This window comes from Melanotaenia boesemani, chromosome 9 (assembly GCF_017639745.1).
Source record: "Melanotaenia boesemani isolate fMelBoe1 chromosome 9, fMelBoe1.pri, whole genome shotgun sequence".
In the NCBI taxonomy this organism is placed as follows: Eukaryota; Metazoa; Chordata; class Actinopteri; order Atheriniformes; family Melanotaeniidae; genus Melanotaenia; species Melanotaenia boesemani.
In genome coordinates this window covers 32,591,894-32,604,712 of record NC_055690.1, presented here as the reverse complement: position 1 = coordinate 32,604,712, position 12,819 = coordinate 32,591,894, and the positions used below count along the sequence as shown (strand labels likewise).

Below are 12,819 nucleotides of genomic sequence, written 5' to 3'. Positions count from 1 at the left end.
GCAAAGCTGCATTCACAAGAACTGGACTGAAAATCAGTGGCAACAGGTCTGATGGAGGGATCAATCCTCCCCAGAACCTGGACTTCAGCATAATTAAAGCAGCATGGGATCTTGAGGAAAAAAAAAATGAAACATCCAAAGAAGAACTTTGAAAATTCCTTAAAGGAGCCTGAAGAACTATGCCTATGATGAACTATGACAAGAAGAAATGACAAAAATAAGCAGATATATTATTATTCAAGCTGGTCGTCATGTCTTGCTTATAGGCTACGATTGCTAAAGCAACAATCTTTTAGGAATTATTTTATGCAATAGCATAACGAATAAATATGGAGTGTTAAGAAAAAGAAAAGAACATGCATAAGAGGGTTGTCCATTCCCCCTTTATTGTTTTTTTTTTGTATTTTTATGATTTTACCTTGATCACATGATCAATCTGTGTATTGCTGCTGGTGTGTACATCTGCAATAACTCCACGTTGTCATTGTTTCAGAGCACAATACAGTGCTGTGAGACATCCCAGTTCTGTTTGTCTGGAGTCCCGGGTGTCTCTGGATGTCTGGGAGCTCTCAAGCAAAGGTGAAAGCTGTGCAGCGGAAACTAGAACTGAGGACATATAAATCGCCAGGGGTGTATGCAAACGACTCGGGGACAGATTCTTTCACTGTTGGCTACGTGTTGTTTATATTGTCTAAACTGTACATGTCACAGATGCTTTAAATGAAGGGGACATTTGTGGTAGCCGAAAGAAGAAAAGTAGTCTCATCCCTTTTTTTGCTTTAAATTGCAAACTGCATCATTTTAACCCCAAATGTAGGTATCTGATGAATTTTAACAGCTACTTGAGTCCCATCCGCTGGACCATAATATCATGCAGTGATGTATGCTAGCCCGAATTCCTGCGTGCTTAGGTTGTCATTTACCTGCCATGATAACAGAATAGATCATGGCTTATAATTTTCTTCAAACTTTCCCAAAGTAAAACATTTTCCATGCAACTTTCTGTGACATAATTTTACCCTAAGTATCATCCAGCAAAATACTCCATCTTAGATAGAGATGAGAGTATTCTGACACAGCATGATGGCTTACTTATTCACAACAGCCCGCCAAGAAAGGAACTAATCTCAGGAGCTGCTGCTGCTGTCAAGGGCAAAGCTCTCCTGGAGTTGAGGCTATGACTGTTAATGGTGAGCATTGAGCAGAAAGGGTTGTTAGGTGGCCATAAGGGCTTTGATATCTCCAGGTGGAAAGTGTACCACTTTAGGTTTGCTGTGCTGCAGAAACAGATAGCCTCTTGACATTAGAAGCCATGCTTGCACAGATCAGTGGCAGGTTATTTGCTCTGCTCATGTTGGGCTCTCCTTTACGTCATGTTTGGTCCTTTTACAAAGATAATAGGATGGCAAAATTTGGTTTTTAATCAGTTCATGCTTAGGTCTTTGTAATTCAAAAAATTAGAAGTCATTAACAATATTCATTAGTGTCCTGGATGTGAAGTGATTATTTTCTTTATTTATTACAGGTAAAATAGAAAAGCAGAGGCTAATTCTTGATAATTCGCCAATCTGGTTTCTAAGTTCATTTTCCATTTCCACATTTTATCTCAGTAAGTTTTAAGTTAATGTTTACTAACATCCATCTCACTGACTTTGTTGAAGCCCACAGAGCTTATTTACTCTCATTTTGAGCATTTTGGTCCCTGTAGCCACAAGGTTTGCTGCCCTAAAGTTCCCTGAACAGGAATCAGTGAGCTGTCTTAGTATTTCAGGAATATACACCAACAATGCGAACAGTCACCTACATTTGCTGACATGGTATGAGCTCCTTAGCAGTGCTTCTGCGCTGACAGAGGTGACATATAAATCCCTATAGACAAGCCGTGGAAGTGGCAGCAGTACAGTAATTGGGTGGAGCTGTCATTTAACTTGGTTAACCTTAAAGGTAGGTCATCCATCACACTTTTATGAAAAGTAATACCTGTTCCTATTTTCACAGCAACTTTTAGAATCTAATCAGTCTTGTTTGTGTGGACAGCATAGTTAAATAATTCCGGCTGATCTCTCAGACAAATGGGATTCAGAAGCTTTTGCAACAAAAAAGAAAACTTGCATCACAATGGCTGTCTAAGATTTATCATGCTGCACTGCAGACTATTTGCTGTTTACCTAAACAGAATGATCCCCTGTTTGTTAAGCCTTGGCTAACCTTCTACTAGTAAACTCTCATGACCTTGTTAACTCATTAAACCTTTTTTGTTGGAAGGCCTTTATCCAAAGTTCTTAAGCTTTAGAGAATTTCTTTTATATGATAAAACCTTAACGTTTACCAAAGCTCCCTAAATCAGTGGCAGATCTAAGAGGAAGTTAAGCATCAAAATGCTGCCCTCAAAGTCAGGGAAGGATGTAAAAAGATACCACAACCCTTACGGCTTGCCCCGCCCATCAATCTGTAAGAGTTTAAAAAAAGCATATTTGTCTGCTGGGAATGGCAAAACAAACCTTCATATCTGCCAAGGACGTGCAGCGAGGCTGAAGAATAGTCGTGCATCGTTTCATTCTGCTTACTCAATGCATAAACAAGTTCAACTTGGAGGTGTCCTCAGGAGAAACCATTAACAAAACCATTGTAATCCAAAACAAAACAAATGTAACGAAAAGTTAATCCCTAATAAACCAGAGTGAATTTATAAAAACAAGGTCTGTGCACAAATAAATTGGGTTTATTTGGCCACAATTACTAACTGTTTTAAGGAAACGTTTACAGGTCTATGTTGCATGAAAGGGACTTGTTGGATTACTAACTAACTGAGATGTTCACAGACTAAATATCTGCTGAGTTTACTTACTTACCTGAAATGTAGTTTACATCTTCTGTAGTTTTATTAATAAAATTCCTTGCTGTGTTTTTACAGCAATAACTGCTGTGATTAATGTGCAGTAGTATGTATAATATTACACCATATTTAATGTTGGGTTTGTAAGTAAGCAATTCATTCTATTATATTTATTATGTTTAAGGACACTGTTGGTTAAATACCTGAATTAGTGTAATCTCCCGTGTTCTCAGCTCATCTTGGGTTTTACTTAGTTTCAAATGTACAGGCCTGACTTTATCTATTTGTTGGTTATTAAAGGTGTCTCAGACTGCCCATGGATTATTTTTTTCCCTTAATTTAAACTTTATAACATGATGCAATAAACATTTATAACAATAAATTGTAGTTCATGATTTTCTAGTTTCTAAATGCCAATAACAGCGCCATAGTTTTTTTGTATGATTTGGAAGTTTAAAACACTGAAAGCTTTGTGTCACCCGTAGGTCAAAGAACATGGTTACGGAGATGGTCAGATGGTGAAGCGGTCCAAACAAAATGGAGTAAAGAAGGCTGAAAATGAAGAGGAAAGAAGAGAGATGATCACTCCTGCTCTGAGGGAAGCACTGACAAGGCAAGGTAAGGGGAAAAACAGCTTTGGATTCAGAAAAAATAAATAAATAGCCATATAATAATAAAAGAACAGTAAAAAAAAAAAAAAGATATGCAGCTGAAGAGGACATCTGGATGATAACTGACTGATAACTCAGTTAGTCAGTGGCAAAATGTTATGACGCTTTGATTTATGTGTAACACCTTCCAAAAGAATCTGGTGGGTGTCACTGGCGACTGTGTGCAATTTATTCATATTATCAGGCTGAATTGCTTTATAATTAGAGATGTAGCCCTCCAGCTGCTTTATATTTCACCTTATTCTTTCCACAAAGCCAGCAATGATTCAGTTAGATGCTACGCTTTTTTCTTTTCATACTTTTAGCAGCTAATCTAAAAAAAAAAAAACTGTCAGCCAAAAAGCCAGTCTAGATTTTTTTTTTTCATACAAGCTTGGATTTCTATCATTTGTTCAAAACATTTAACACTGAATTTGATAGATTATTAGTACTTAAGACGAAATGATATCATTACAATGTAATAAACAAGCAATAGTCTTTAGCTATTATAAACATTGTTGTGGGCGTGAAGGTCCTCCTGTAGCTGAACAGATGATGTTTTTAATCATTATGTTCTTTTGTGCTCTCTTTGAACATGAACACGTCAAACAAAGCAGATACAAGTGATCGAAAAAATACTAAACTTGAGTCTGCACACAGGTACCGTATATGTACAACGTAACATCAGGGTTTCCTCCAGGATTTGTTTAAATTGTGAGGGAGAAATAGTCTCCTTGATACGCCTAATAAACAGCTGATCGAGGTGCTGAGAACAGAAGAAAATATATAATTTATATTTGGCATTTAAAGACACCGCCATCGCCGCGTTCACAGCCCCGCTCTGCCACCAATAAAGTTTCACGCTAAATATGAAATAACACTTAATGAACAGCTGATTGGTGAGCTGATTCAGTTAAATGAAGACAAAACTGAACTGGAGACAAGGAAGAAAGATTAAAAGTCAGTGCTCAGCTTGAAACAATTTCAAAACTGACGACCAAGCTAGAAATCTGGGAGTAGTCATGGACTCAAACCTATTCTATTCTATTCTATTCTACAGTCATTTAGCATGTGCTTTTATCCAAAGCGACTTACATTTGAGAGTAAGAACAACAAACCTGAATTTTAGCAGTTATATTAAGACAGTTATGAAGTCAGCCTATTATTACTTAAAGAACATAGTGAGGATTAAAGGACTGATGACTCAGCAGGATTTAGAAAAACTTGTCCATGCTTTTTACTTTAGTAGACTGGACTACTGTAATGCTGTCCTCACAGATTCATCAGACAGCTGCAGTTAGTCCAGAATGCTGCTGCCAGCCAAACTATGAAAAAGTGTGACTTATAGTCCGGAAAATACATTAATAATCCCTCAAAAGCAGTATTTGTGGGAACAAGTCTTGGGGTTTGTTTCTATAATTTTGGTACAACTAGCTTCTGGGATTTTTTCCCACATTCCTCAAGACACAGCTGCTCCAGCTCTGTTAAGCTGGGTGGGTTCTGCTGATGTTCAGTAGTCTTTAAGTCACATACTTTCAGTCAGGTCTAATTCAGGACTTTCACTCGGCTGTTCAAAGATGTTTAATTGTCTTCCTTGAAACCACTCGAGCTTTGCTTTGTCAGGATGGTCAGGTTCATCGTCTGATTGATCTAGCCCAATCTCAAATCCTTTAAGACTGAAGCAGGTCTTTCTCAGAAATATGTAGAGAATGTTTTGCACCATCCATTATCCATTCAATTCTGACCATTTTCAGACCTGTTGATGACAAAGAGCCCACAGCATGATGCTCCCACCTTCGTTGTGGCATGGGGTTATGGGGTCAGGTTGCACTTAAAGGCCAGTTTCCAGTTTTAGTCTCATCTGTTCAGAGTACTTTCTGTCTCAAAAGTCTTTTGATGGACTTCAAACATGCATTTATTTATCCTTTTTTAATTTTTCAAGCAGTGGCCACTTTTTCAACTTTGTGGTTTATGACTAAATGGAAAGACTCTCTAATCTTCTGTCCTGATTACCTGATTTATGCATTACTCAGCTGATACATGAGTTCTGTTGCTCATGTCTGTCATAGCAGGTTTGTTGTAGTGGCATATACTTTTTTTTCTTTTAATGTTGAATTTAATTTTGCTGTCTTTGATTTTGGCTCTGTCTTGGCCTAATCTGCAGTTTCCAGAACCTGTCTTCCTGACCTGTTTGTGGAGCCTCAGTGGAGCTTTATTTATTTATTTTTAGGACATCTTTCTTTTCATTTCACTCAACAATTTGCAGTAGTTTAAGTCAATTAGATAAAATTCTAAATCATGAATATACATTCCAGTTTGTAAGATGGCAAAATGGGAAAAAAGCCAAACCTGGTGAAAGCTTTTGCAAATATTCAAACGACACTTATTGTAAGTAATCAGGAATTCCACTGGTCTCGAGAACTTACTGTTGTACTGCTTAGACAGATTTAATGCTTTGAAACACATGGACCTGCAGTTAATCAGGTGCTGAAATGACGTCCTGTTCCTTTCTTTCTGCTTTCAGTTATTACTTAAATTAATCAAAGGTGCTGTGTGAGGAGAAGTGTGAAGCTGGGAACTCTGTGTTGTCTAATGGGACATAATGATGCGATGCAGTCCAATTCTGCTCTTCACAGAGAAGGAAACATCTGCTTGTGTTTGTGCAAATACAAAACATAATTTTTTAATGGAGTGAGTTAGACAAGTGGAATTGGAAGACTTGGTATAACACATTTAAACATCTGTCTTTGCAAATGCACAGTCAGTAACAGAAATGTGCAGGAAATTCTATAGTCCTAAATTTATATCTCCTACTTCCACCGCATTTGTTTTTTACTTATTAGATATATTAGTACATATAAGTACAATGTACTATTTACCCCAACACACACCCCCCCCCCCACACACACACCCCTTGTATACACACACACACTATTAGATTACACAACACACTATAAATAGGATGCAGTTTGCAAGACTTCCCCTCATTTGACCAAATATTGACCCATTTCATGTGTTTATATTGGCAGGAGTCAGTCCTGCTGGGTACTTTGTTTTATTTGGAATAAAAGAATAGAGGTTGAAAGTTTTGGCATAATTTTAATGGCTTTCAGTCTTGGGAAGCTTTGTTTTGGATGGATGCAAAAGTCACATGCTACTGAAACCCTTGTGCACAATCCAGGAAAGTTTTAAACTATTGATGCACATGATGAGATATGGTTTGCCTTTACAAAGCTCAGGAGACCTAAACTTTCAAACACAGCTATTATAAACAAAAGAAAATATAGTAGAGGATAAATTTGATCAATGGCACAGAAAAACTTGTTTATTTTGATTCAAAGTGACTGAATATTAGTTGTTTTTTTATACCATTCAGAGGTCAGTTTAGTCTTTGTGGGGTGTATTAGGAAAAGGTAGCTTCCCTCTGTGATATTCTATAGGAGGGTCAGAAAAGTCTTATTATTTCACCTTGGTTGAGATGCTACTAGCCTAAAATAGTTCCCTTGAGGATATGTATCTCATTAACTCTAATAAGTAGAGTTGTCATGTTGCTAGTAATTGCCCGCCTGCCCTAGCATTATCGTTTCTGTTCTTTCGTTATGGAAAGATGTTGTTTGAGTCTAACAAATAAATTAAAATAATTCAACCATCATGGAGGTTGAATAATTTAGCTGACAACTGAACATAACAGGGAACATTTATATTGATAACAGAAGAAACCAATTACTTCTGAAGGCCCATTTCCTTTCTGTTGTTTCCACAGTAATTGTAACCAGGTATTGGTACTTCCTAGGAACAGTTTAAGGGGAGGACAAAAGCTTTTTATGCATGCCATCTTGTTCTCTCCCAAAAAGAAGAGGGCATAGCAAACATTGGTTTGGATAAAATTGGTGTTTGTGCATTTGTTTGGCATTTTATCCTCTAAAACAAGAGTAGTATTAATCACAGGCAAGCTGTTCCATCCAAGTATTGAATTAAAGAGAGTATTTTCAGCTTTCATGAGTAACATTTGTTTTTGACTCATCCAGCATCAGACGTGAGATCTGTGGAAGCAGATAAAGCTAATTGGAACAATTTCCTTTTGTTTTTTTTATCATTTTATTTTGTTTAATAGCTGCTAAAACAAATATACTATAATTTTTCAGTATAAAAGTTAAAACTTTAATCAGACCATCCATCTCCTCGCTGGAAAGCCACTTTAAATGAATTATAAAGGCATAAAGGTGTCTCTGATGAAGCAGTCCCATTATCATACTCTGCTACTTCTTGAGCACATTATGTAATACAGATAAAAATATTCTCTTTGACAGATACCACAGAGGAGGATGTGTTAAAGGAAAGAAGCCGGCGTTGACTCACGCAAACGTTCATAGCCAGTGGTTCGAGACCATGCAGTAATGAAAGAGGATAGAGTAGAAGCCTTGTGAAGGAAGTACATTTGAAACACTTTGTCCCTCTTTTGTACTAAAATGAAATCTAAAATGCCCTTCCTCCTTTGTCACTGGTATGCCCTTTACCAGCAGCAAGGCTCTTTGTTGGAGATATTCCAGAGCCTTTATCAGAGGGCTCACTCAAGACAATACAACTTTCTATCCGGATGTTTACCGATTTTAAAAACGTCATTCTTCATGCCTTATGAAATCCTTGTCTTCATTTGTCTGTGCAGGATATAAACTAATTGGAAGTCACTCGGGAGTCAAGCTCTGTCGATGGACTAAGGTAATGGAACTTATTCTAGATCATTAAATATCATTCATGATTTTTTCATTACAACTGTTGATGAGGAAATCACATTGTTTCTGTTCTCAGTCCATGTTGCGAGGAAGAGGAGGTTGTTACAAACACACTTTCTATGGCATTGAGTCCCACCGCTGCATGGAGACGACGCCCAGTCTAGCCTGTGCAAACAAGTGTGTTTTCTGCTGGAGGCAAGTACCACCACAAAGTCCAGTGGGCTAGTTATTATTACTTGTTCTTTGTCCTTCTCAGCTCCCTCAGTTAGCTTACTAATAATTATTCCATTTAGGAGAATATGGAGAAGCCAAAGAATGTATTTGATTGTCCTTTTTCTTTAACTTTGCTACCAAAAGAGGATCTGGGTAATACTGCTAGGACAACCAGATGCTTCACACCTCTTAAACTGTTCGCTGCAAAATGATTATTCTAGCTGTAAATATAATGAGAGTAATACTGCTGTGACATTATCTAAACCAGGTTTTGTATTTATTCAAAGTTATGCTTTTCAAGAGAGGAAAACACAAAGTGGTATTTATTTAACACAGGTTAGGCAGGCATCCTATTGTTTTTTAGCATTTGCTCTTTATTGCCTGCTTTCTTTGTTTGTCTGCAGCAAACTTGTTTGTCTCATTAGTGGAGACCACTCCCTATCGGTGAGTGAGGTTAATGACTCACATGGAGAATACAAATGGGCAGTATAACTGAATGGCCTACATCTGGACACTGATTCATCATGACACCACTGAGAGAAAGGAGCTTTTACTCCCCCCAAATTCCTTCTGAAAAGGCGTCTCTGCTTAGCTCTGAAAGGTCGCTGTCAGGATGTGCCATGGCAAACTGCTTCCCTGTCGCTGCAGATATGCCAGCCTCTCTGAAGGCAGCTATGAGGGATGACAGGAAGTAAACAGTTTCAGATCACAAATGAATTTCTTCTGCTGCATTCACCATTGACCTCTCTAAGGCAACAGGTGGAATGAGACTTAGTGAGAAGTATCATTACATCTGATATGCCTGCATCAAAAGAAACGTGTGATGTGTCCTTTAATTTTTTTCATTTTTTATTGGACATTTGGAAAGTTGAATAGAGTCAAAGTGAGGGCTTGATGCAATCATGTTGTTTCACTTACAAGGTAACTTTTTATGAATATATATATGTGTATATATATATATATATATATATATATATATATACATACAGAATTATATTTTTAATTAGAATAAACTGGTTGAATTAAATTATAATGGGACTGAAATGGACTGTATCTAGCTGTATATGAGCACTGTATTAATGTAATGAACTAAACAGAAAACTGAAAGTCAGGGCAATAGGATACTTTCTAATGAAGCCCTGTTTCTGTAGAGTGAACATAAATATGCATAATTCACTTGCAGTTGGTGAATAAAAATCTTTATTTTCAATATTTAAGTACTTTTTCAGATTAATGTTTCTCTGATCTCTTTAATGTGTTTTGAAGTCTTTAATGTCTTTTTTTGTATTAAATGAGCCCAGTCTAATTGCCTAAAAGTCAGATTTATACCACAGGGCAGTGCTCTCTGTCATCTGACACCACAGCAGCATCACAGACTAAAGACTGATGCAGCGATTTTTGACACTTCCTGATACTTTTTTTTCATTAAAGTTGAAGTAACATTATGGAATTTTACAGACCTTAAAAATACGTGTTTCTAACTTATTTTGATGGCACAGTGACATGCATTATGTATTCTTCTGGAGCCGTCGTTGAACAACAGGGTCCTGAGGTTTTGAATGTGCTGATTCATAAAAGAAATCAAAGCAAGAGAGGGAATAAAGGGAGAGAGGGACAGATCAAGAGATAAGACAAGAGCCAATATTGGAATAACTTTTACTATCTGGAGATAGCTCAGAATATAGGTAGGATGCAAGATGGATGCAGAATTAGTCGTTGTTAGGGGTAACATCTGAAAGAAAATCTACCAAAGTTTAGTAGTAATTCTTGTAAGTATCAGACTTGCAGGTTGCATCTGAACCCTTCTATTTAATTTCTAATATTAACCTCTAAATAAAGGGTAATACTCTGCCTTTAAACACATCCTACCTGTTATTCCTCATGTTTGCATGTTTATAACCCACAAACAGACATCACACCAACCCTGTTGGAACAGAGTGGCGCTGGAAAATGGACCCTGCTGAGAAAATACTGGAGGATGCTCTGCAAAAGCACCAGAACATGATACGACAGTTCAGAGGTAAAGTCTCTTAGACTGTTAGTTTATTTAGCCACCAATTATATTGTTAACATCACAAACAGGCTTTCTTCTTTTTGAGGAAACATGGACACAATAGTTCAACTTTTTTACCGAGCACATTGCTGTCTTCAGTTTACTGTTTATGACCTCCTACATCCTTGTGTGTAATGAAGCAGAGTGAAGATTAAAATGCTGTTTTCTGCTGTTCCGTCACACCCTTGTAATACTACCTCATAAATCACTTTTCAACTGCCACACACCCTACACACACATATGCACGTGCACACATTTAATAATGTTTAATTGCCCCATCTGGCACCTCTGCTACTTTATTTTCTCAAAATTCATCAACATTTCTTCTGTCACTTAAGGTTCGACACAGGTTTCTCTAAAAAGAAATTATGGGAGTATTTAACGATCAAGGATGAAAAATTTAGACCTGCAGCCTGACTTTTTCTCTGGCAACTGCAAGTGTTGGCTAAGAGAGTGTGGCTGGTAAGCGGCAGACAGATAAGTGACAACAGAAATTAGATGATAGTCTGTGAGTGTGCTCTAAGCAGATTTTTTCTAAGAGGTTTCAAGAAATGTTGTCAAAACATAGTGAGCATTTCTTGTAATTCTATTGAAAGAATTATGATTGTTTCTAGATAGATTTAAAGTTTTTAGGAAGATCTTCACCTTCAGAAAACCCAAGAGGTTGTCTTCAAGTTTCTTGTGTTTTTCTTTGCTCATGAGTTCTGTCTTGTAGCAACTCATCCATACCATTTAACATACAGTACTCATATTGACACAATTAAGAGTGTTTTCTGTTATTCTCAACATGTTTTAAGGTAACAGCGGTTTTTGCAGCGTTATTTGTGCATCATGTGCTGCCTTCTTTACAGTCTAGACAAAGGCTTCCCTGCAACTACGTCCTTGCATATCCAGCCAGGAGAGCACATCTCCAGCAGAAAGTGGCCTACTGTGATGTTTTTGTGTCAACAGCAAAATTATCAGAAATTTCTCCTGAAAATCTGAGACATTCCTGGACATTACTGGACCAGCGAGGCAGAGTTATTTAGATGATGGTGCTATGCTATCCATTGCAGAGACAGAGTTGCCTTTTTCATCTGAGAAAAAATTCTAAAATGAAAGCATGCAGAGATATTAGTCCATGCTTTTGTAACATTGAGATTGGACTAATGAAACACCCTTTTATCTGTATTACCAAAAAAGAGTGTCCAGGATCTGTAAATTGTTCAAAATGCAGCAGCCCCCTTTTTAACCGGAGCAAGTAAATTTGAGGATCACTTCAGTGGTGACCTTGCTCCATGGACTTTCTGTTCAGGTGAGAGCAGATTTTATGGTGTTGCTCCTTATATATAAAATAGTAAATGACTTTGCAACTTCATACCTATTTGACCTGGTAAAGCCATACAAACCTGGACATACATTGCATTCTCAAAGTTCTGGGGCCTCATTTCTAGAACTGTGTAGCAAAAACGACTACAGGTGGCATACGTAAGGAAAAAATAAATGCGCAGCACAAAACCTTCCAGATTTATAAAAGAGCGCGCACGCACGTCCCATGTCTGTTTCTGTTTATAAATCAGAATTAACTCTAAAGTTGGCACATGTGGGTGAGCTCCACCGCCCTTATGGTGTCAATAAAAGGTGAACGCCTATAATAAATATTCATCAATATCATTTCCATGATAGCTCAGAACGGGAAAAGAGGGAAGAAGCAGATTTTATCAAAATGCGAGACTGAGATCCTGATGGACCACGTTGAAAACCGGAAAAGGGTTTTATTTTATGGGGATGGCGTGGCCATTACCAGTCTCACAAAGGCAGAGGAGGGCAGCAAGTGACAGACACTGTAAACACTACATCAGAGGGCAAGACACGCCAGAGGCCTGGCATGCCGGTAGTTTAGTTTTTTTATTTTAATTTATAAAATAAATATGTATAGATACAACTGAGATTGGTACCAGTTTAGTTAGTGTTAAATAATATTTCTTTATAGTTTCGGGGTGTTCCAGCTGGGTTGACAGTGCTGCTGCTGTGGTTAGAGAAGGTGAGGCCAGAGACTCCACACAGCACCGCAGCAGCCATGTCCCCAGAGGAAGTCCTGCAGGTGCAGAGGGACACGATCAATGCTATTAACCAGGTGAGCAAGGAGTTATGGGAAATTGTTGTATAACCACCCACATACACAATCGGCCATCGTGCACATGTAGAGCTTCGGTGAACTATTTAATATTTTCAGTGTGTAACATGCCATTGGCATTGTTGGTCTTCATCAAAGGGATTTTGTTTTTTTCTTCTGTGGGATGGGGGGTCTGGCTGTGAGAGAATTCACTCTGATTAGCTGTTCAGTGTAGCAAG

At 37.7% G+C, this 12,819-nt stretch overlaps 1 protein-coding gene across 1 annotated transcript in view; it reads left to right on the top strand.

Moving 5' to 3' along the window:
- The window catches only part of tyw1 (tRNA-yW synthesizing protein 1 homolog (S. cerevisiae)), a 61,264-nt gene that overhangs the window by 13,622 nt on the left and 34,823 nt on the right, over positions 1-12,819 (top strand). Inside the window, exons 8-11 of the mRNA XM_041995166.1 lie at positions 3,322-3,454; positions 8,153-8,205; positions 8,296-8,414; positions 10,343-10,452. Coding sequence (XP_041851100.1) covers positions 3,322-3,454; positions 8,153-8,205; positions 8,296-8,414; positions 10,343-10,452 — 415 coding nt within the window. The remainder of the gene's footprint in view (positions 1-3,321; positions 3,455-8,152; positions 8,206-8,295; positions 8,415-10,342; positions 10,453-12,819) is intronic.